The 25037-nt window shown below is 44.9% G+C and overlaps 1 protein-coding gene across 2 annotated transcripts in view; it reads left to right on the forward strand.

Annotated features, from left to right (window-relative positions):
• The window catches only part of VPS35L (VPS35 endosomal protein sorting factor like), a 115191-nt gene that overhangs the window by 89072 nt on the left and 1082 nt on the right, over positions 1–25037 (forward strand). For both annotated transcript variants that reach the window (XM_063099082.1, XM_063099083.1), the window contains exons 27-30: positions 5613–5752; positions 11320–11485; positions 18717–18835; positions 24705–24851. In XM_063099082.1, coding sequence (XP_062955152.1) covers positions 5613–5752; positions 11320–11485; positions 18717–18835; positions 24705–24851 — 572 coding nt within the window. The remainder of the gene's footprint in view (positions 1–5612; positions 5753–11319; positions 11486–18716; positions 18836–24704; positions 24852–25037) is intronic.

The raw sequence follows: 25037 nt of genomic DNA on the forward strand, positions 1-25037 counted from the left end.
AAACTGCAGGGACTCGTAGTCCCTTTTACTGTGAGTACAGGGATGGGGGCTGGGTTTGATCTGTGTGCATTGCCCCTCAGCGCCGCAAGACATGTTGATTATTAGACAGAAAGCAGCAACAGATTGCTGGTCAGAAGGGGAGCCTCTGCCCCAGGAAAGACAGGTCTCAAATAGAATGAACTGTGAGTCTGGGGTTAGCCAGGCCTGAGTGGTTTTGTTGTTGTCATTTGTTTGTTTTAAGATGGGATATGGAAAAGAAACCTGATGTCCCATGAAACCTCAGAAGATTTACATGGAGGAAGGCATAACATGTAGAAGCGGGTTTGAGTGCTTGCTGGTTTTTCCTTCACCCAGTGGAATTAGTACAATATTCTTTATGATCGAGAATCTGATTTCTCCATTTTCCATAGGTCTTTTTTTTTTTGGCAGCTGGCCGGTATGAGGATCCAACCCCCCAACTTTGGTATTACAACACCACGCTCTAATCAACTGAGCTAGCTGGCTAGCCCTGTAGGTCGTTCTTTTTTCAAAAAACGTATCTAACCCATTTCATCTTGAATTATCTTCCATGGCTTTTAATAGCCACAAAATAAAATATTATATTGGGTCATCCATGATTATTCCAAACTTTAAACTGTGAGGAAAAACTGTTTTCACATACAATAGGATTTGAGTTCTCATTTTTAAGGTAAAATTGAGAAGTATCCCAGGCAGTATTTTCTACGTGGGGCAAATATTCTGAGGATAGGAATAAAAATCTGCTTTGGAACCCTGCATGCCCCAACCCTTAAATAACTGTTTAGTTTAGCTCCCTCCTGGGGTGGTTGAGAGGAGCCAGTGCCTAGCACAAAGCTGCTCTGTCTTTAATGAGGCATAATGATAGGCACATTCTCTGGGGGCCACTTGGTAACAAACACACAAATAGAAAACAAATAAATGGTCTTTCAAGTTGCTCTGAGCAGAATTTTAGTTCTCACTGAGAAGAGTTCTTTGCCTGGTTTCATGATGTACTTAATGACTCTCCTGGAAAGCAAAGGCCGCAGAGGCGTGGGGACCCTGGGCTTTTCCCGCAGGGGGAAGACAGCCACTCTGTGGAGTCCAGGTGCCTGCCTATACTAAGTGGGTAATGTCAGGGGTATGTTCTGTCCTTTTTCTTTTTTATTGTGGTCAAGTATACAGGACATAAAATTTACCATTTTAACGATTTTAAGTGTATAATTCAGTAGCACTAAGTACATTCACAGTGTTGTGCCAATATCCATTTCTAGAACTTCTCCAGCATCTCAAACAGAATAAAACTCTGTATCCATTAAGCAACAACTCCCACCCTTCCCATCCTGCTTTCTGTTTCTATGAATTTTCCTATTCTAGATACTTCATGTAATTGGAATCATACAATATTTGTGTTTTTGTGTCTGACTTCTTTCGCTTAGCATAATGATTTCAAGAGCTCTATCCATGTTATAGCACGTGTCAGAATTTCCTTCTGTTTTAAGGCTAAATAATATTGTATGGGTATACCACCTTTTGTGTATCCATTCATCTGTTAATGGACATGGGTTATTTCCACTTTTTGGCTACTGTGAATAATGCCATCGTGACCATTGGTATACAAGTATGTTTGAGTTTCTGCTTTCAGTTCTTTTGGGTACATACCTAGAAATGGAATTGCTGGATCAGATGATCGTTCTATGGTTAACTTATTGAGGAACCACCAAAGTGTTTTCCACAGCAGCTGTACCATTTTACATTCCTGTCAGCAGTGCACAAGGGTTTTGGTTTTTCCACATCCTTGCCAACACTTTTTTTCTTTTTTAGTTGCCTTCCTAATCTTATGGGGGGTGGTCAGTTCAGCTGCTCGATGCCGTGTTGCGTGCCCTCTGCTTGAAATACGGGGGTGCTGGAAGGAGGGACCATTACACTGTAATGCTCACTAGATACTCCACCTTAAAGCCCAGCTGAGGCCATGCCTTACTCAAAAGGAGGAGAGTAGAGGTGCACTTTGGGAGCCTGAAAAGGTGGTCAACCCAGCCTACCAGGAGCTCCTAAACTGAGAATGCTGCATATTCTTAAGTACTTCTCATTTTATTTCCCAATTTATTTAAGGTGACTTTACACTAAAAAGCTTTTGACACGATGAAACCAGAAATCAGAAGCACAGATTAAGTCATGAAGGGCTAGGATTGTAGAAGAATTAAATCAGAAATGTAGGCTAAGGTGAGCTTTTCCGACCAAAGAGGAAAACTAGCTCTCAACTTCCCAGCAGTCAAAGCAAAGAGAGAAATGCAACAAACTACACAACTTTGCTAAAAGGACAAAAACTGATCAGGAAGGGCACTTTCTCTTTCTCTTGGCTTTGGCAGGCCTCGTTGCACAGAGCAGCTGTATTGAGAGAGGTGCAGAGTTTGAGCTTTGCAGTATGACCTGGCTTCAAACCCTGCCTCTCTGTTCAGTTTTCACTTGTAAAATGGGAAAACAGGACATCACAGCATTATCGTGACTATTACATGTAAGGTGAACTCTATTCGCATCTTAGCACAGTGTGGCGCATAGTCAGCTTTCATGTATTCGGTGCAGCTGCTACTTCTTATTCCACCACCTCTGTCTTGAGTGTTGCAGCCTCCCCTCTGGCCTCCCTGCCTTTGTCTCTGCCTTCTCCAATTTTCCTCCATGCTCTGCTAAGAAGCTCTGGCTTATTTCCTTTTTATTACAAAAGGTTTCCCCAGCCTAAGTGAACAGACATAATTCTTTCCCTCAATCCTCTCTGTTGTGACTTATATATATATATTTTCTTTCTTATTGTTTTCTTTTAATCGTAATAAAAAACACATAATATAAAATTTACCTTTTTAACCATTTTTAAGTATACAGTTCAGTAGTGTTAGCTGTATTCATATTGTTGTGTAACAGATCTCTAGAACTTTTTCATCTTGCAAAACTGAAACTCTATCCCTGTTAAACTACTCTTAATTTCCCCCTCCACCCAACACCTAGCAGTCACCACTCTACTTTCTGTTTCAAGATTTTTACTACTCTAGTTATTTCATATAAGTAGAATCATACAGTGTTTGTCCTTTTGTGACTGGCTTATTTCACTTAGCATAATGTCCTCCAGGTTCATCCCTGTTGTAGCACCGTGACAGGATTTCCTTCTTTTGTAAGGCCAAGTAATATTCCATTGTATGTATACAAATATATACATTTGGGTTTCTTTCGCCTCTTGGCTGTTGTGAATAATGCTGCAATGAACGTGGGTGTGCAAATACCTCTTTGAGATCCTGCTTTCAGTTCTTTTGATATATACCCATAAGTGGGATTGCTGGATCATACGATAATTCTATTTTACTTTTAGTTTTTGAGGAACCTCCAGACTTTTTCATAGTAGCTTCACCGTTTCACATTTCCATCAGCACCGCACAAGTGTTCCAATTCTCAACATCCTCATCAACATATTGTTTACTGTTCCTCTGATAGTGGCCATTCTAATGGGTGTAAGGTGATATCTCATGGTGATTTTGATGTGCATTTCTGTGATGCTTACTTATGTTGAGCATCTTTTCATATGCTTATTTGCCATTTATGTCTTCTTTGGAGAAATGTTTATTGAGGTCCTTTGCCCATTTTTCAGCTGGGTTACTTGTTTTTTTGTTTTTGAGTTGCAGGAGTTCTTTATATATTCTGGATTTTAACCTCATATCAGATACATGACTTGCAGACTTGTATTTCTTTAGAGAAACACAGATGTGATTATGTTGCTTGGCCAAATGAAAGTGGGATTGGTGGCCTTTAAATTCTGCTCAGCTCAGTCTTTTACCATGCCTGGGTGACTTTAACCTGGCCATTCACCTTTTGAGCTCATTTGCTCAGAAATGGGGGTGGAAATAATTGTACCTTTCTGTAGGACTGCTAGAAGACTAAGAAGGTGAACTACGTAAAGACAGGTTGTAGGATCTCCTATGTGTTCTGTAATCAGTGCCATTTACTACAGTTTGTCACCATGATAGAAGACTCATGGCCTCTGACTCTTTATGGAAGGTTTATTTACCAGGACCAATATCAAATGCCTTTTCCCTGAGTCCCATATTTAATCTCCCTCCCAAATAAGATTGACATCAGCTGCTTCATATCTTGCTTCGACCAAAGTACATGACACCCTCCCAGTAAATAGGTGTCAGTTAGTGTGACCTTAGTCTCATCACCACGGTTATGTTATCGACTCTTGCTCTCGCTTTCCCACCTGTGTATTCACAGTGTGCATGAGAGTACCCTGTTCACAGTTAGTACTTCATAAATTTGCTTAGGGGATTGTGGGAGAGGTGAGGGCAGGGTTCAGGAGACAGCCTGTCTAGGAAGCTTCCAGAGCAGAGCTAACTTTATATGGAAAGCTCTGTGAGGAGTGTCTTTCCATGATGTTTTTTCTTTCCCCTCTTTGAAGAAAGAAGAGAAGGTGAAAACTCACCATCCATCTCCAGGCACATACTCTTCTCGTTAGACGTAGGCCTTTGTTCCAGGGAAGTCGGCGTCTGTGGTTGTGGCCGCCCTTCTGATGCGCTGGGCAGGCCTCCAATTTAACTCAGGATGCTGTACCCCTCTGCAGCGTTCTCCCTGCTTCGCTGGAAGGTGTTTTGGGGTAGAAGTGTATTTGGACCACGAAAACTTTGATCTTGTCAGGTAGTGTAAAGTTTCATTCATCAGGTCAGTGTTTTGCCTGTTTTGACTTTGAGGCTTTTTTTAACAGTTGATACTTTGGCAGTTCAAGAAAGAAGTCTCTCCCTCTCCATCTTTCCCCTACCTCCAGTCTTTCCTCTACCTCCAGTCTTTCCTTTCTCCCCATCCTTTCCACTCTGCTTCTGTCCCTCCCACTTCCTTTCCTTCCTTTTTCCCACACTTTGAAGTCTTGTTTTTACAGATTATCTCATATCTCTTAACATATCATTTCCCAAGTGATTTTGTGGATCTACTACTCAATCAGAACTCTCTACAGCTGTGTGTGTGTGTGTGTGTGTGTGTGTGTGTGTGTGTGTGTGTGTGTGTGTGTGTGTGTGTGTGTGTGTGTGTGTGTGTGTGTGTGTTTCTTTAACAAAAATGGAGTGCACTAGAATAGATTCTGACAGACAAGGGTTTGAGCTGCAGCTCTAACACCAATGCTGGGACTTCCTGCACACACAAGAGGCTCTTGTAAGACGAATCGCTTCTCTTCCCACACCTCATTTCACATCTGTGAAGTGGGCCTGATGACAGCCCCCTCCTCACTTGGTGGACATGAGGATTCAATGAACCAGTCCACGCTGAGCTCTCAGCTCAGGCAACTGTCATTTCTAGACTTTCTATAAAAACTTGCCACCTGCTTTTTTCATTTAATAATCTAAAGGCAATTTAACTGAGTGTCTTTGAGCTGAATCACTAGTAGCCACAGCAATGCTCTCATCCGGATGTTCCACCAAGTCCATTATGGTCTGCAGAGACCCCCCTGTCATGACCTGCCCCTTTACTGGACCCTCAGTGTGGCCTGACTTCCATGTAACCCTCAGGACTGGCCTCCAGCCATCTGAAGAAAGCCAACTGTGAATTTTCCAGAATTCTCATACATATACTTGTCTTCTGTCTTGCAGCCGATGCTTTTTTCAAAGCTGCTATCAGCCTCATTCCAGAAGTTCCAAAGATGATCAATATTGATGGAAAGATGCGGCCATCGGAATCATTCCTTCTGGAATTCCTCCGTAATTTCTTTTCTACTTTATTAATAGTGCCGGTATGTTTCCACAGAAGAGCCACAGGAGATGTTTTTCTTGACTTGCCTTATAGTATATATATTCTTAGCCCTAAAAGTGTAGGAATGTTCTGTCTAACATTTATGTGTTGGTTTTCTGGTTAGATGTTTGAATTGCTCAATGAGTTTTCTATTTATGCTGTATCTGGGCTATATTACTTGATGTGTATTACTTGAGGCAAGCTCTCTGGTCTTGTGGGTAATTGATCCTCTGGAACCTAATTACCTCCCAAAGGCCCCACCTCCAAATACCAGCATAATTGGATTAGGGTTTCAATATATGAATTTGGGAGAAACACAGACATTCACTCCATTGCACTGTCTATACTGTCAGGGTAGGGGTGTTGCTTAGTGGTTATGGGTGCAGGCCTTAGGACCAAGATACCTGGGGTATAATCCCAACTTCTCCTCCTCTTAGCTCTGCAGTCCTGGATAGTCACATAATATTACTAGGCTGCTGTTTTCTCATCTAGAAAATGGGGATAAGAATAGCATCTACCTGTCTAGGGTGTTTTGAGGATTAAGTGAGTGAATACACACAATGTGGTCAGAACAGTGCCTTGGCACATAGTACTATAAAAGGTTATGGGGTGGTGAAGTTCTTTTGATGGCAAGTAATAGAAACCAAAACAAGATAGCAGAGGTCAAAAGGGACATTGTTGTAAGGATGCTGGGTTTCTTGTGGAATGTAAGAGATGAGCAGTCAGGCTTGGGAAGAAAGGAATCAAAGCCACTGTAGGGACCCAGCAATAGGAATCCTGTACCCTCTCCCTGGGAGGGGTTCTTAACCCATGTTCCACCTACCCAATGGGGACCTGGCAGAATAACCATGAATGTGGGTGAGGAAAAAAATTACATTTTTATTTTCCCAAACTGAGTGAAATTTACCTTTCACTCAATTAGGAATTACAATCAACAAGCCACAGTAGTAGTAGCAGTAGCTGGGACTTTGTCACCAAAAAATCAACAAATATGTTCATATCACTTGGCAGGTGTGAAAGATATTCCAGAAGATTGTTTATGCTCTTCCTTCCTGAAAAAGGACAGTAGTTCTTAGGCCCATTGCTAAGTCAAGAGGCAATGGATTATAATATCACAAATACATTGAAAAATATTTTGACAACTGTATTTTTGTGTAATTGGTTTCCTTTGTAGTCTTAGATATTTTATTTTTTGCATTGAAAATAGTACTCTGAGGAGTCCATAGCCTTCACCTGGCTGCCACAGGGTCCCTGGCACAAAACAGGTTAAGAATCCCTGGTGGAGCCAAATGTGCATGGGAATCACTGGACGCTTTTTAAAATGCAGATCCCTGGGGCCCGCTCCCAGAGAGTTTCACTCAGTAAGTTGAAACAGGCCCCTAAATCAGCATTTTTGAAAGCCCCCTCAGTGATTCAGGTGCAGGTGGTCCTAGGACCACACTTTGAGAAACTTCACTCTTGACTTGGGCCATAAAAGTGACTCAGCTCCCATGGGTGAGAGCTCCCTTTTGGGATGATGAAATATCCTAAAATTCATTGTGATGTTGATTGCACAACTCTGTGAATATACTAACAATCATTGAATTGTACATTTTTAAATGGGTATATTGTGAATTACATATCTCAGTAAAGCAGAGAAAAACTGATTCAGCTCCCGACTCTCCCTGTTCAAATTCCAAGTTCTCAAGAGAGAGGATCAGGAGGCCGGGCCCAGAGGCTGCAGACAGGGCTACAGGTTGGGGACCTCCCCATCCAAAGGCCCCACCTCCAAATACCAGCACAATTGGGGCAGTCCAGAGTTAGCTGGGTACAGCCACAGAGCATCTTCTAGAGGCCTTCACTGACACTTGATTTCAGTGTTTTCAAATCCCGCTATTAGTACTTTATTCAATTTCTTGCCTCTTGGATAATCTTATTTGTCAAGTGAGAGGACAGAAGAAAATCAGGGTTTCCAATGAGGAGGTTGATAGAAAGCATTGTTCATTGCTTAATTAGGATGCATTTACCTTTTGCATATAGGGTTTTCTGCATGTTAAAAATAACTGGAGTCTTTTTAAAAAGCTTTATCCTCAAGTCAGATGTTCAGTCCTGACCCGATGACTTCATAGCTCTGGGAACTTGCGAAAGTTTTGTAGCTCCTCAGCGCCTCGGTTGTCACCTTTCTAATATGTCTTCAAAATGCCCACCTCGCGGGATTGCTGGAGGGTTGAATGAAATGATAGCTTTGAAAGTGCTTTGTAAACTAGAAGCTCTGTCCCTGGGGCTACAAACTGGTGGCAGGAGGGTGAAATCCTGCCCACAGACATGCTTGCTGGCCATGTAATGGTGGCAAACATTTGAAATGAGCTTCCCGCTTTTAAAAATTGGTAGATGACAGAAAAAACCTAAATTTTTAGCTCTCCTTGAAAAATCAGGTCCTACACGGGGCAGCGGCTCCCCCAGGAGGCCAACTGGCCAGGTCACAGACAGGGGAGTTCCCTGAGAAAGTGCCGTTTGAGCTGAGATCTGAAGGAAGACTGGTGAGTAGTTAATTAGGTGCAGAAGGAAGCAGAGAGGGCATTCTGGGCGGAGGGCACAGTGTGGGGAAAGGGAAGGAGCACTGTGTAGCAGAGGGACTAGAAAAGAGTCACAGTGATTAGCACAGGGAGGATGCAGGGGACACCCAAGGAACTGGTGAGACAGACAGGGGCCTGTTGCTGCTGGAGCAGCTGGGCAGACAAGATGAAGAGTAAGCTGGTCCCTGATAGCCTGCCATCAGATGATGACCTGTGTGCTCTCATCTTCCCTTGCTGTCCCACCCCCTCCATTTCCCCAAATCCCCCTCTGAATGTCTGTGCTCAGCTGCCGTCTTTGCTGCCATTCATCTTGGCCCTCCTGGGAAGTTAGTTGCTTCTAGGGTGTTACTGCTTTTCCCAGGATATTAGGTAGAATTCCTGCAGACCAGAGACCCAGGGGATATTGCTAATGGTGGGGGGCAGGCCATGTGGGAGGAAGGTTTGAGCTCCTGCCATTGCCCCCTGGGAGCCACCTGGTCAGCATTTTTTACTCTGCCTGGGAGGTAGCCTTGCCAGGGACACCAGAGGAAACCTTTTCCCACTGGAAGTGCCATCTGAATCCAGGGTTGCTGCCTTTTAAAAAAAATCTGTGTCTGCCTTGCTTCAGTTGTTGGCAATGAACCATTTAAGTACAACTTTTTTGAAAAATGTTCCAACCACTGAAGCATGCATATGGCGTGGAAAGTTTTTCCCTTGTGCAGAAAGTTGGAAATAATCTCTCGCCTCTTTGTATGAGCGAAAGCTCACGGACATGGCTCACTCCAGACCTTTATGTCTCTACCACCCCTTGCTCCACCTCTTTGAAGGTGTGTTGAATGGTCTCCCTCAAGAGTTACGGTATTTGTGTTGAAATTAAGTTACTGGAAATTCAGACCATTGTCTATTCCCAAGGCAGATCTTTAAATAAAATATATTTTTGAACGTGCACATAGCAGAACAAAATAACCTTGTTAGGAACAGCTGTTGTGAAGGAAGACTGTAGTAATTTCCCAGCTGAGACTGACTGTAAATGGAAGGCAGACCACGGCAAGAAGTCGCCACAGCGTAAGCGACTTTGATGTGTGTGTAGTTTGAGGCATTCAGACTTTGCTGAGCATCGCATGTCCTCTTGCTTGCTCACATCCTAAGAGAAATTCCTGTAGATGTTAACGGCTTGTACAAACCATCTGCCACCTCTCCACCCCGCTTCTCACCCAGTGGAAGCATTTCTGCTGCATATACACACGTTCATGTTGGATTAGGCCACTCTTAATTCCCACCTTCCTCAGCTACAGCACTTCTCATACTCCATGCTTCTAGTCAGAATAGTTGACTATTGCATGTATATTTCACTATGTTTTCCCCAATTCTCAAGCTCTGTAAAGCCAGAGACATGCCTAGTTCATCTGTAGAGGGACAATGTAAACATAATGTCAGTAGCTAGGAATGTCCACTCTGGAGCCAGACTGTTGGGGCACGGACTTGGGTCCCCCACGTACCAGCAGTGTGAGCTTGGGCCACTTCACTTCTCTGTGTGGCTCATTCCCCATCTGTGAAATGGGGGTATATGATAATATGTTTCTGGAACATAGAAAAGCTATGGCAGCTACCATAAATCTTAGCTATTGTGACTCATTTTTGTAGTTACCTCAGTGCCTGGCACATAGGAGGTACTCAGAAAATGAAATCCACTCAGCTTTAATTACCCATTGCCTGCCACATGCTCAGCACTGTCCCTGGAGCAGGGACAGGGTTGAATTGCACATCATCAGGGGGCACCACTAACAGAATACAGTATGTAGCTGGGCAGCCTTGGCAGCATATTGACAGACACAGCAGATGAAGTACCTGTCCTCCTGGAAAGGTGATAGGCCATCATGAAAGAGAGAGAAATAGGCAAACCACGCGATACTGTTGGGCAGTTAACCAAGGGAATGAATAAAATCATTTCAGATGGTGGGAAGTGCCTTGAAGAAAATAAGCCAGGATGGTTTGTGATGAAGAGAGACTTGTGGAGGCAGTCAGGGGGCTCTGGAATGACAATCAGGAGAGGACTTGATGAGGAGCCAGCATGGAAGAGGAGGACTCAAGGCTGTTAGGGAGCTGGCCAAGCCCTGGGGGCAAAGATTCCACCCAGAGGAACAGTCAGGCAGGAGGCTAGAACATCCCGGAGGTGTGTGCCGGCCCCCTTGTGGTGTCCTTTGCCCTTCTGTCCTGCTGTGTGTGTGGGTAGGTGGGGGCTGGCTTCTGGGGACTGCATCACCTGGCCTGCCTTCCTTCTTTCCTTCCTTCTGGCTTCTAGCTCTTTCAGCCAACAAGAGGTGCTGACAGCAGAGTGGAGAGCAGGAGAAAAGTGAGGTTGGAGTATTCCTCCCCAAATGTACCTTTTTGGAACTGAATTGAAGCTGCTCTTTTTTTTTGCATCCTGACACTTCTTTTAGATGCAGCTTAGCATCTGAGAAATGCTGTTTGCTTATAAACTCTGTGACTTTCTCTTGGACTTCTCCTCTCCCAAGAGATCGTCCTCAACTTGGCTGTTAACATTACTGAACGTCCTAAAGAGCAAGGCTGTACTTAATATTGGTGCCTCGAGTGGCGACAGTGATCATTTGGGACTTACCCAGTGTAGGTGGCTTCTGCTGTTGCATCTGCCATGAGACACACAATCTTGCTTTTGTAGTCAGCAGAACAGGACTTACTTTTTTTACTGCTATGCACAGAAAAACAAGAGTATAATTTTGGAAGTAGGCCATTAAGTTGACAGGTAGCTTTGCTTTCTCAGTCCTCAGGCCGAAAAAGGGAGGCTCTCAAGCTTATTTGCCCAGATGAGTGTACTGATTAGTGGGAAAAACACTTTGTTGTTTTCCTCTGTATCATTTAACCAGGCTTATGAGTGGGCCTTGCCTTTGGAAAGTCACTGGCACTTTAACTTCTCTGCAGCTGCTAAAGGGATGGCCCTGGGTTTCTGTGTTGAGTTGGTTTTTCTCCTAGTTTCATATCTAGGATTATTTCTCCTTTTTTGGTTCTTCGCTAGGATCATCCTGAACATGGGGTCCTGTTCCTTGTCCGAGAGCTCCTCAACGTGATCCAGGACTACACCTGGGAGGACAACAGCGACGATAAAATCCACATCTACACCTGCGTCCTGCATCTACTATCCGCCATGAGCCAGGAGTCCTATCTCTACCACATAGACAAAGGTAGTGGAGGACCCTCCCTGCAGACCTCGCTGTGCTTGAATTTCATGAGAGGCAAACGGAATGTTTTCATTTTCTCTTTTGTTTGTTTTCCCCTTGCATTTTACCTTCCATGAACTTCTAGTCCAGAGTTTCACTAAATTTGCCTGATTTAAGAATTACCAGGGGCAGCTCTTTTTTTAAATCTTTTTTTTAGTTTTGGCAGCTGGCTGGGATGGGGATCTGAACCTCATGAGTACAGATTCCTGAGCGCCATCCTGCCCCTTCTAAATTAGAATCACTAAGAAGAGGCCTGAGAATGTGTATCTTTAACAAGCACTTGAGATCATTTTGACCATCAGACAAGTTTGGAGAAACACTCTTTTGGATCAAAATAATCCAGAATGATGGCTAAATATATACATGTGTGAGCTTCATCCCAGACCTGTTTCTAACCAGTGTCTGGTGGGACCCTGGCATGGGTGTTTGTAACCTGCTCTTCAGGTGATGCCAAGGCTCAGCCAGCCCTTAACTCAGGTGCTCTGGAGGAAAGAGATTACCTGCTACTGGCCTTTTGAACTTGCTGGTACAAATTTGGGAACTGCTTCTTCATGTCCTGGACATTACATGGGACAGTCCCAATTCCAGGCCTTCTTTCACTGAGCCTAACTGTCCTCTTGCTTGTAAGACCCTCAGTTCCAAGTTTTGGTTTCCAAAAAATGGCCCTATTGTTAAAAGCTGCTTTGGCCAGTAATTGTATACCCTAGAGTTTAAAAAACTGTCTCTGCACTTGGAAATTGTAGTGAATAAATTTGGCCATCTGTCATCATTCTCAGAGGCTTTCTCCAGGTGGGATTAGGAGGCTGACGATAAAGGTATAAGTTAGGGAGACTGGTTAATGTTGAGAATATGGCTACTGTGACCTGACACCTCCCACATGCCAGGCACTATCGCCCACTCTACAGGCCTTTTTCTCCTTGTAACAAGCGTTTGTGTCTCTGTTTTACACATAAGCAAGGGAAGACTCAGAGAGACAATGTGATTTACTCAAGCACTCCTGGCTAGTTAGCGATGGAAGTGGAATTCACACCCAGAGCTGCAAGACATACATTGTGCCGCTTCCTTGATTACAAATCACAATGTTTTAATTAAAGTATAACATATGACATACATATAATAAACTATAAAATTCAGTGAATGATCACAAAGTGAACACACCCAGGTAACCTCCACCCAGATCTAGGAATAGAAGACTACTAGTTCCCCAGAACTCTCCTGCATGCCCCGTTCCACTCAGCACCCCTGACTGGTGCTCCACTAACAGTACCTCCTCTCCAAAGGCTTGCCACTCTCCTGACTTCTAGCATTATCAATTAGTTTGCCAGATTTTGAATTTTATGTAAATGGAATCATTTAGCAATCATTCTTTGGTGTCTGGCTTCTTTTACTCAGTATGTCTGAGATTCATTTTTGTCATCGTGTGTAACTGTGGCTCATCCTTTTACGTTGCTGTATAGTATTCCATTGTGTGAATATACCAGAATTCATTCATTCTCTGTGGATGGACATTTGCATGTTTCTAGTTCCAGTTTACGGTTATTATGAGCAGTGCTGCTATGAACATTCTTGAACTTATTTCTTGGGATACATTCCTGTTGGCTGTCTGCCTAGGGGTGGAATTGCTGACTCATAGGATTTGCTTATATTCACCTTTTGGAGATACTGCCTCACAGTTTTCCAAAATGGTTATACCAGTTGACATGCCCACTGGGCATGAATGAGGATTCCATTTGTCCTGGGTATGGTCAGTCTTTTTTATTTCAGCCACTCTGATGAATGCAATTTGCATTTCTCTGATGGCTAATGAGGTTGAGCCCCTTTTCCTATATTTGTTTACATTTGTATTTCCCCTTTTGTGACATGTTCATTGAGGGTTCTGAACAATAGAGACAGGTTTGAGGACCAGACAGGGACATGGAGGTGGGCCTGTCAACCACAGGACCTGTCAGAGGAGCCCGTTCCACCCTGCCCTCTCCTCTCTCCACTCTTCCTCATGCAGTCAGTGAATCCTCCCTCTGAATCAGACTGCCAGAGGCAGATCGCTAGCAAAGGGAGTGAGATTATATTTGGTAGGCAGCAGTCTAGTTTTCTAGCTTTTAGAGATGAAATCAGGAGGATGGATTTTCTTTTCCTTCTTCGGAGCCCAGCTGTGTGTACTTTGGATGCACAATTGTGACCTGACAAGCATCTTAGTGGGAGAGACCCAGGGAGCTGCAGGAGGCTCTGCAGGATTTGGGGGCTCTATTTCCCACTTCCTTTCTTATTCCAGGCAGGCCTTTAGACAATGTTGTCACAGCTTAGAACTTCTGAAAAAACAGAGGATAAATAATGTTTGCATTTATGAAGGATGCCTCGGCTGCTTTCTTTACAGAGTAATAGAAAGAGAATGTTCTGACATTACCTATGGCAATAACTCCAGTGGCTTTCACTCCAGCTTGCCGAGAATGCGCGTGTTTGATGTGGCAGTGAAGAATATTCTTGGATACCGAATGTTTGTTTATTTAATGTGCAGATAGAATATACCTTTGTTGGAAGAGTATAAGCCAGGAGCTTCTGTGAGGCCATCACAGTCCCCTTCACTCTTATTCATCACCTGCCAAGCCTTCGAAGCATTCAGGTTTGTGACCCCAGGTTCAGACAGATGCAGAGACCATGAGCTATTTTTGGTGGCCCTTTGCCAAGGACATCATCTCTCCCCCTTGTGACAGCCTGGACTCACAGGCCCATTCTACACTCTGGCCTGACCAAATTACTTCTAATTCTCCAATTCCTTCTTTTCTCCTCTCTCTCTGACCACCAAGTGTTAGCATGGAGAACTCATCTCCCCGCTCCTGACCCCCTCTTACCACTTTCTCTAGTGCATTCAACCTTCAGAGCTCAACCTCTCACCGGTTTCAGAATTCCATCCCAAGCCCAGATTTTAGGATCCCATGACCCCCATATGGCCCGTCCTGGCACACAGCACACACTATTGTCATTGCTGTTTGCTTGTCTGTGTCTTCTGATAGATTGTCACCTTCCCAGCCCAGAGAGTGGCGAGGAGCAGGCCCTCCTCATTCCATGGGGGCTGTGTGTGAGCTAGCGAGATGCCTGCTGTGGACACATCTCTGCCCCTCCGGGTGATTGGCCCTCCCTTCTGCTCCAGTGCAGGGCTGGTCAGACAAGAGTAGACTCCAACCCAGAGGAAGACTGGGAATTTATGCCAGGAACTATTCTGGGCCTCAGCAGTAGATGTGAGAAATTCCTTCACCAGCTGTGGTTCTGCTGCCCTGCCAAATCAGGCGGTGGTAAATGGCTGAATCAAATTCTTTTAAGAATAACTTGCAAGAATAACTACCATCTTCTACATCAGAGGCAACACAGCAGCCAGAGCTGTCTTAGAAATCCCGGGACTAACCCCTGCATTGACTCCTGGACCCTTCACTACCAAGCTGGTGGCAGTAGGCCTGGGACAGTATCCCCAAAAGAGTCTCCATAAAAGGGCATTCAGGACTGGATTAGGTATCACCTGCAGACAGAGAAGCTGGGGATCACGGGAACCAGTTCTCCTTATTTTTAGCCAGTGTGTCTGCAACCTGCTTTCAAATGGGTCAGGTGTGTGTGTGTGTGTGTGTGTGTGTGTGTGTAGAGAGAGAGCAAATGAGACAGCTTGCACTAAAGTAGCAAAGTGTTCTCGATTGGTGATTCAAGGTGAGAAGTAGGCAAGTATTCTTAGCAGTGTTTTTTTCTACTTTTCTATAGCTTTAATATTTTTCAAATTAAAAAGCTGGGGAGGTGCTGGTTGGTTAACTCAGTTGGTTAGAGCATGGTGTTATAACACCAGGGTCAAGGGTTCGATTCCCATACCGGCCAGCCACCAAAAAAAAATATATATATATCTGGAGAAAAAGGAAAAATGACGAGTTACTATTCCTGAAATATCAACTAGAAATGAACATAAAGCATCCCTGAAATTATTTTATCAATTAGTTTATTACTATATGCTTACACCTGCTCTCTCCCCCAAAAGATTCAAGACAGATTACAGGAAATACATAAAATAATGAAATATAATTTTTAAGTTAAAAAATTTGGTTCTTAGGAAATTGTAAGTTAGGAAATATTTATAGATATAATGTCAAGGGGCTCTACGATGTATACTTTTTTTTATTAGCAATGTATTATAACTATCTTTTTGTCATAGTACATTGTAGCAATAGTAGAACTGTAGAACATGTACTTTTACACCACAGAACATTTAATCAAAACTCTGCTGATAGACAGTACGTTGCTTCTGGTCTCATTGTTATAAACACCAGTGCAGTGAACATCACATACATGCATCTTTGTGCTTCTGTTGGATTATTTTTTTAGGATAAATCTCTGCAGTGGGTTTTCCAAGTTAAAGGACCTGGACTTTTTTTTGTACTAAGACTTTATTTATTTAATTTTCTGTTGTGGTGAAATATACATAACAAAATTTACCATTAGGTGCACAATTCAGTTTAATCAAGTACATTCCCAGTGTTGTATAACCATTACCATTATCCATTTCCAGAATTTTTTCATCATCCCTAACAGAAGTGCTGTACCCAGTAAGCAGTAACTCTCCCATCCCCTCTTCCCCTGACTCCTGGGTTACCTCTGTTCTCCTTTCTGTCTCTATGAATTCGATTACTTTAGACACCTTATGTGAATGGAATCATACAGTATTTGTTCTTTTGAGTCTGGCCTGTTTCACTTAGCATGATGTTTTCACAGTTCATCCATGTTGTAGCATGTGTCAGAGTTTCCTTCCTTTTTAAGAGTGAATAATATTCCATTGTATGGATGTACCACATTGCTTATCCATTCATCTGTTGATGGACATTCGGACTGTTTCCACTTTTTGGCGATCATGAATAATGCTGTTTCATGTACGCATATCTGTTTGAGTTCCTGCTTTCAGTTCTAGAATGGGAATTGCTGGATCAGGTGGTAATTTATGTTTAACGTTTTGAAGAACCACCATGTTGTTTATTTTTCACAGCAGCTGCTCTGTTTTACATCCCCACCAGCAATGCACGAGAGTCCAATTTGTCCTTATCCTCACCAATGCTTGTTTTGTTTTGTTTCATTTTGTTAATAATAGCCACCCTAATGGGCATGAAGTGGCACTGGACATTTTTAAGGCATTTTATACTCCCGCTACTACTCCAAACTATTGTCCTCCCACCAATATAGTTTTTCCAGACCTACATCAAAATTGAGTATTATTTTTTCACCATTGCTAATATAAGTGATTTTTTAAAAACCTAAAAAGTTCTTCTGTGGCTTTAGTTTTCTGTTCTTTGATTACTAGTGAAGTCTGGTTTTTTCCCCATAAAACTATAGGCCAGCTAAATGTATTTCTGATGCATTGACTGTTGATGTGTTTGCTTATTTTCCTATTAGTAATTCCAAGAGGGATCACTTTATTAAAAGCTCAGAGGCCATCCCTGGACATCGTACCTTGGCTTTTCTTGGTCTTCATGACAAGTGTCTGTTGAACATGATCCCCCATTTCTGTAGCTCATAGCCAGTGGTCTGGTGAATATTTCTGTATAGACACTGTCAGGTGGCTGTGACTTAAACACCAAGATGGGTCTGTCTGTTGCAGCTTTTGCTCTCAGTCTTACCTGTCTGCAAATGAAACCTTGTGCCATTTGTCCTAGACTTGTACAACTTCACAGACCCTTCTGTGTTTCTCATAAATATTTTCACTTCTGAGTCGTATATATATGAGACAGTAACCTTCCCACTTGTTTCTTAGAGACAGTGCTAAATACTCTTTAAATGGGGCGAGAAAAGCACAACAAATTACATTCCAGCAGATAAGCAAGCTCGACTGAACCAGATTCATTAAAACTGTCCCTAAACTACAAAACCAGATTAGCCCGGTGCACGTGTGGCCATTTGTGCACAGCCACACCCTCCTGAGTCACAGGCGTGGCCCCTGGTTGATCAGATGTCACTTCACCTGGGACAATGGCCCTAATTGTACCAGATCAGAAGCAGCGGGAGCTGCCATGGCCATTTTCCTCCTTCTGACCACTCAGCATGGCATGGGGCTCAGATGCTGAAGCCAGTTGTTCACTCTGGGTTGAGACAACTACGCTCGGTCACGTACAAGTCAGCTGGGATGAAATCAACTAAAAACGGATCTGGAGAAAAGGAGCATAAGCTCACGTGAGTGTGCAGGGAGAGAACCAACTCTGCGAGGCAGAGGAGGTGGTTTCGTAATGGACTCTATGCTTTGTAGCAGGCTGGCCCTAGCCCAAAAAAAGAAAGAAAGAAAAGAAAAAAGAAAGTAAGCAACTTGAGTGTCCTCAGTAGGGGCCACCTAAATACATTCGGGTCCATCATGCAGTGGGATACTGTTCAGCCATGGTGAGCAAAGCAGCCGATCTGTACATGCTGATATGGAAATATCTCCAAGATTTACCATTAAGTGAAAACGGCAAAGTGCAAAGCAGCGTGATGTCCCTCCTTACCCAGAGTGGGCCATGCTTCGTGTGAGAGTCGGTTGGCAGGAGGAAAAGTAGGAGGGAGGGAAGACTCAGGCTGTCCTTGGCTGGATTGGTCTTACTGTAGGCGGTGGTTGTCATTGGAGGTGACCAGGCAGAGAATGGAGGATTTTTTGGCAAGAGACATCGTCAGAGGGATTCCAGCTTTGAGAGTAGTTGAGATAGAGAACGTTATGGCTAGTTTTGAGGACCGGGGGACAGAGCAGGCAGTTGGGTACAGAGGTTAAGAGCTTGGGCTTTGGAATCAGACCTCCCAATTTAGGATCCCAGCTGGGACTGCCTCCCAGACTCAGTTTCCGCACCCATGAACAGGAAATGTTAATATTATCTCTTTTACATCCTGGTTATGAGGACTCTGCAGTAACACGAGGAAAGCGCTTAACCCGGTGCTGGCAACTGCTCTGATGGTCACTGTGATATTGTTGTCGCCCTCTACACATGGGGGGGGGACACTTCCACACCACTGATCTCTGGCTCAGACTGTCCTGCAGGCCAGGTGTTTTCTTTGTGATTCCCAAGGCCCCAGGCCCAGTGGGAAATTTTGGCCATTTCCATTTGCCCTACCGTGATTTCCTGCCATCTGCTGACACCATGTAACACATGGCTGCCTCTCCCTGGCCAGGATGGCCGTGGGCTTGGGCCTTTCTCACTGCTCTTGTTTGTTCCATCAGTCGACTCCAATGACAGCCTCTATGGGGGAGACTCGAAGTTCCTGGCAGAAAACAACAAGCTGTGTGAGACGGTGATGGCTCAGATCCTGGAGCATCTGAAAACCCTGGCCAAGGACGAGGTAGGTGCCTACTGCACGTCCCCCACCCACCCTGGCTCTGAAAGCACGAGTTTCCAGGATAGTTTGACATTGGTTCATTCTGGATAGGAAACTGTTTCATGGGAGTAATGAGTTCATGTGCAAACCATTTACCAAATGCTTCAGGGCCTTTGCCCCTGCCCTTTTCTCTGCCTGGGACATTCTTCCCCCAGGGCTTCCCTGGGCTCTTCCTTCTCATATGCATGTCTCAGCTCAAAGTGCGTCCTTCCCAACCCCATCTCAAGTAGCCACCAGCTGCCTACATGCCTCTGATGTGTTGCCCCTATGGTGCTTGATCACTGTGAAATACTGGATATATTTGTCCACTACGAGTCCTGCCTTCCCCACTAGGACATATGCTCCATGGGCACAGGGACCTTGTGAGTCTTAAAGATGTGGCTGTGCCTGAACGACCAGCATCTCAGGCACACCTGGTCTCTGGGATCCATCTATTGACCACCATCCCATCCCCCACACCTCAGATCGAGCCTGGCATACAGCAGGTGCTCTGTCAGTGCATGGTGAGTGAGCAAGAGCATGTGCTTTCTACACCTGAGCTCTTTCAATGCCCACCACACCCTGTGAGGTATAGGAGTTATGCTTAGTCTCACTGAACAGAAAAGGAAACTGAGGCTCAGAGAAGCTTATCCAGAGCCCCTGGTGTTCGCTCTGGTTGTGATAGAACAACAGGGATTCTTGCCCAGATTCCTAAGCATGAACCCTTAACTACTACAGTGCCCTTCATACATGGCCTTCCCACTTTGAAGAACTGGCATGTGGTCCTGATCTAACAGTAGTAGGCTCTGTTTTTCCAGCCTTTCCTATACGTTAAGTGTAGTATCAAGAAGTTTTCACGCGTTATTTTATTTATTTATTTATTTATTATTTATTTATTTTTTTTAAAGATGACCGGTAAGGGGATCTTAACCCTTGACTTGGTGTTGTCAGCACCACGCTCAGCCAGTGAGCGAACCGGCCATCCGTATATGGGATCCGAACCCGGGGCCTTGGTGTTATCAGCACCGCACTCTCCCGAGTGAGCCACGGGCTGGCCCAAGTTATTTTATTTAATTCTCACAACAGTCCCTTTACACTTTACAGGTGAGGAAGTTGAATCCTAGAGTGGAATATGGTCAAAGCAATTTTCCAGAACCCCTGCTCGTATCCACAGACTGTTTTTCTTTTTATCAGATGCTGCATCTTTTGCATTTTCAGAGCATTTTATTTCTATATTTTCCATATAGACAGGTGATTGTTTTCAATGTAATATCTGTATAGCACAATCTAATTCACTACCTGGTTCCCTTCCAATATGCTGAGCATGGCTTCCATTTTTGCAGCTTTGGCCCAAACATGTGAGAGATGGATCCCAAAGACCCTCCTGTCTGAGGCTTGGCCGACAGTGTTAGTCATTCAGACTTAGGCGTGGCTTCATTATTGTGGTCAAGGCTGATTGATGTGGAGTGGTCAAGGTGAAGGCATGGGGGAGGTTGCAACCCAGGACATCTGTGTACGTATTCCAGCAAATGTTCTCCAGGGTATTCAAGCAAGTGCTGCAGAGAGTGTGATTTTTTTCTGGATTCCATTCCCCAGTGGGCTGTGGCAAGTTCAGGAGTGCTGCCTGAAGGGCCTGCCCTAGGGTTAAGCAGTCCAAAGGACAGAGGTCTAGATGCCCAACAAAAAATTCAGAACCACTGTTGCCCTGAGGGCCCTTAGCTCCTCATAGCTCCTCATAGTGCTCTCTCTAGGGAGAGGAGGGTATGTGAGTGAGTCCCACTGATCCTCAGTGAGTGGACCCACTGCAGGGGCAGATTAAAGAATGGAGCACACTTAGCTGTCTGTGGAAGCAGCAGCACTGGAACCCCAGTTTCTTCTTCAGAAAAACTAGTTTATTAAACCAGTGAGTATCAGAAGAGGCACTTCCCCTCCCCTGCCTGCAAGGCCTTTTTACAAACATGTGCAAACTCTCCATGAGGGCTGTGAATCATGCTTCTCTGTCTCTGCTTAGGTGGTTTTCAGAAGGGTGCCCTTTCTACCGTCCATGAGAAATGGAAGCCCATCACCTTCAGTTTGCAGTTGTTACACTAACCAGATCCTCCTGCCTACCCCCTTGAAAAATTCTTATCATCTCCCCTGATTTCTTAAAACCATTGGCTCTGGCTCCATCTTGTAGTCCAGGAACCTCTTAGAGCAATGATGTAGGTTTGTCAAGCTGTACCCACAAAAAACTTGCCACCTGGTTTGGAAATTAATTTCTTCACTCTGTGGCAGCAGGCTGCGTTTAATCAGAGGTGGCCACTGACAGCATAAATGACCGTAGCCTGGAATCCCCAAGCTCAGAAAAGAAATAGAGCCAAGAACCATGTAATTTGCAACTATTTTTATTTAGCATTTATGTGGCTTTTTCTCTTGATGGTGATAACAGCTCTGAAACAATTCTGAAAGAATAGCAAAGCTGGAATGTGTCTGAAGAACATTTCACCTTGTGTACTTCATTGAAATTGTCCATATATGCACATTCATTTCACCTTGTGTACTTTCATTGAAATTGTCCATATATGCACATTCATTAGAAAAATGTGGGTGTACGAAGCTGAAAGTGAACACGTCATCATTTTAACAGTGTGATGTGACGTTCAGCACAGGCATCCACATTGGGGTTCTCTGGAGTCTGCTGATCTCGAGTGCGTAAAACTTGGTGCCCAGCCTATTCCAGGTGGGAGATCCGGGTTGGGTTCTGTCCACTTGGCAGAGAGAGCACCAGTGATGGTGCTGTTCCTGAGCGCCTCATCTCTCAGTGCTGGTAGCAACCCTCCTTCCAAAACTGCCCTCTCCGTCCATGTGAAGGAGCCAACCTTGTTTTTATCATGAGCTCTGTGAAGTTGTTTGGGTGTGGTGGAGCTGGGAACCATGCCAGACCCTTAGAGCTTCCTGGAAATGACGATTCTCATAGGAAAAGAATGAGAAAAAATGCTCTTTTCTATTTAAAACCTCTGTGCAGAGAGGAGGTGGCTCAGGTCCCTGATTTGGTTCTCTTACAGCATGCTCGGGTTTTTCTAGGTCTTTGAGTATTTGAATATTGAGGGATGCTTTCCCATCCCTCAGACCCATCTCTAATGATTTCATTTTTAGATGGGCTGTGGCATATAAAACCCATACAAATTGAGCTTTTTAAAGTAACATGCTTATTGAGAAGATATGGAACAGAGAAATTAGCCAGTTCGATATTGTGTTCCTTATTTGACTTTTTAAATAATCTCTCCTATTTCAGTGAAATGTAGTTAAAGGGCTTCTCTCAGATGAGACTCTTTTAGTTGGATTTGAAGTAGAATTTTCTTTTAGCTTGATCTTCTAGATCTAAGCAGAAAACGGGCCCTCCTGTTCTCCCAGGTGTCAGATGAAGACCAGTTTAAAAGGGAAGCAGAATAGGCTCAGGTTCCTGCTTGGGGCAGAACCACATTATCTGATGAAACAAACGAAGCCAGGCAGGCAGTTGCCAGCCAGTTAGCAGGGCTGTGCCCAGTAGGTGCTGGCACTATCACTCTTTGCCAAGGTGCTCTCCCTGGGCCTGTGGGCTTGGGCAACACCTGCTCCCCAAGGATTAGGCTCTTCGTGGTCGGCTGAGCTGCTCCTGTGACTGTCACCCGGTCTAGGCTCTTGCCAAATCAGGTCAGTTGGGGGAACCCAAGTTTCTTGTCACTCAGCCACCCCCACCCAACTGTATTTGAAGCTGCTCCTGGGCTCTTTTATCTTTTTACTAAAAAGTCTTTCACTTCTTACCTGGGAGAGGATGGCAGGAGAGGGGAATAAGTTGGCTCTGCAGTTAGCACAGAGTCTGACACTCTGGAAGCTCCACATGAAATATCTGCCGAAGGATGACAGATAGGTGGTTGATAGGTTGGTTTTATCCACCTAGAGTAGTTGAGAAGCAGGAAAAAGTGTTTTGGTCTAAGCCAGATCAAGCCATTCCTACTCCCTGGGTGAAGCTGAGTAGCTGAACTTGGCAGGCAGCATTGGGCAAGTCTCTTAGGCCCTTCTGAATCTGGATTTCTAACATGATGCTAACCACTCCAGGTGGAGCTGGACACCTGGAGCTCAAATCTCCCTTCTGTACATAGTAGCTGTGGTCCTTGAGCAAGTTCCTAAACCTTTCTGAGCTTCAGGTGCTTCATCTGCAAAATGGGAGTGTATGAGTTCCCTATTGCTGCCATAACCAATTGCCACAAATACAGCATCTTAAAACAATATCCATTTGTGACCTCACCGTTTGGTAGGTCAGAAGTTGGTGCTGCCTGGGCTGGTGTCTCTGTTCCAAGTTTCGCAAGGCCAAAGTCAAGGTGTTGCTGGCTGGACCTTCCCAGGAGGCACTGGGAAGAATCCACATCCATGTTCATTCAGGCTGTTGGCAGACTTCAGTTCCATGCAGTTGTAGGACCAAGGTCTTTTTCCTTGCTGGTTGCCAGCTGAGGGTCCTTCGCAGCTTCTAGAAGCTGCCTGCATTCTGTGGCTCCTGACCCCCTTCTTCCCTCTTGAAAGCCAGCCTCGGTGGGTCGAGCCCTCGTAATGCTTCAAATCTCTCTGACCTCCTTTCTGCCTCATCTTTCTTCTGCTTTCTCTTCCTCTGCTTGCCTCTGACTCCGGCCTGGGAAATTTCTCTGCTTTTCAGGGCTCAGGTGATTAGATTGGGTCCACCCAGATAATCCAGGATAATCTCCCTACCTTAATTCCATCTGCAAAGTCCCTTCGCAGCAGCGCCTGGATTCGTATTTGAATAACCAGGGGATGGGAATGTTAGAGAACAGCTCTAGACTTCTGCCTACCATGGGGGGTTATAAACCTGCCTGCCACAGTGAGTTGTGAAGATTAAATCAGGCGAGTTGTATAAAGCCCAGAGCAGAATTGCTGGCACACTGTCAGGGCTCCATATGCACTAGCTGCCAGGGAGCAAAGCAGGTGTGCGGGGCTCCCGGAAGCACTGACGTTCTGCCAGGCAGGACCACAGAAGAAAGGCCTGGGGCATCAGTGCTCTAGCATCCAGCATAGATCTGTGGTCTCAGCTGGGCCATGGGCTTCCTGAAACAGCAAATGCCCACGTGTTGACTTGACTTTCCCAGGTTGCCCTTTTGCCTCTGGGAAGTTGTATCCTTTCTCCTAGGCCTGTTATATTTTGGAGATTTATTTTCCCTTTTGTCTCTACCATTCAACACTGGGGTTCAAGTTTGGTCTACCCTGGTATTTTGGTCAGACTATTTTTGGTAAGGCACCTCTTACATCAGTCAGATTACTGAGCAGGAGAGGAAAGATCTGGTATTAGGGTGTAAAATAGTTCTTATAAAAGCTGGACGTGGGCAACTAGTGGTGGGGAGCTGTTTGTGGGGAGCCATTATTTGGTCTTTTTTATCAGCATCCAAGGGGCAGCACTAGAGACTGCAGCTTTGGGCAGTTTGAGGTCACCTCCAAAAGAGACATGCTAAAGCCCTCGTTTTAAATTGTCCTTGCACAAAGCAAGGCTTCTCACTGCAGGGTTGTGTTTCATTCCTTGGCCCCACTGACAGCTGAGTCTCTTCCAGTTTGTGAGTAATGACCATGTGTGAGGCCCAGAGCTAAGCACTTAACATGCATCAGCCCGTTTAACCCTCATTTACCTGATGGGGGAGAGACCGTGCTCTTCTGTTACGGATGAAGCAGCTGGGACTCTAGGAGGTTAAGCAGCTTGCCCTACAGCACGTATGTGGCAGGGTTGGCACTGGAACTGGGCACGACCTACCCTAGAGTCAGCACAGTCCAGGGCATCTCTGGTGGGCCCAGCCTGAGCCCCAGTGCAAGGCAGTAACTCCCTTTTCTATTTCAGGCCCTGAAGCGCCAGAGCTCCTTGGGCCTTTCCTTCTTTAACAGCATCTTGGCCCACGGGGACCTGCGTAACAACAAGCTGAACCAGCTCTCTGTCAACCTGTGGCACCTGGCGCAGAGGCACGGCTGTGCGGACACCAGGACCATGGTGAGACACACAGAGGGCCCCTCACCAAGCCCGTGAAGCACAAGATGGACAGAGCACAAGTGGCCTCGACACGGCGTTGAGGCCTGGACCTCAAACAGCCTAAATCTCCCCTTTTAGAAAAGCCCCAGGCCCGGGAATTCTGCTGGATCACTTCCTAGCACTAAAAAGTATAGCATTAAAAGTTTA

This window comes from Cynocephalus volans, chromosome 6 (genome assembly GCF_027409185.1).
Source record: "Cynocephalus volans isolate mCynVol1 chromosome 6, mCynVol1.pri, whole genome shotgun sequence".
NCBI lineage: Eukaryota > Metazoa > Chordata > Mammalia > Dermoptera > Cynocephalidae > Cynocephalus > Cynocephalus volans.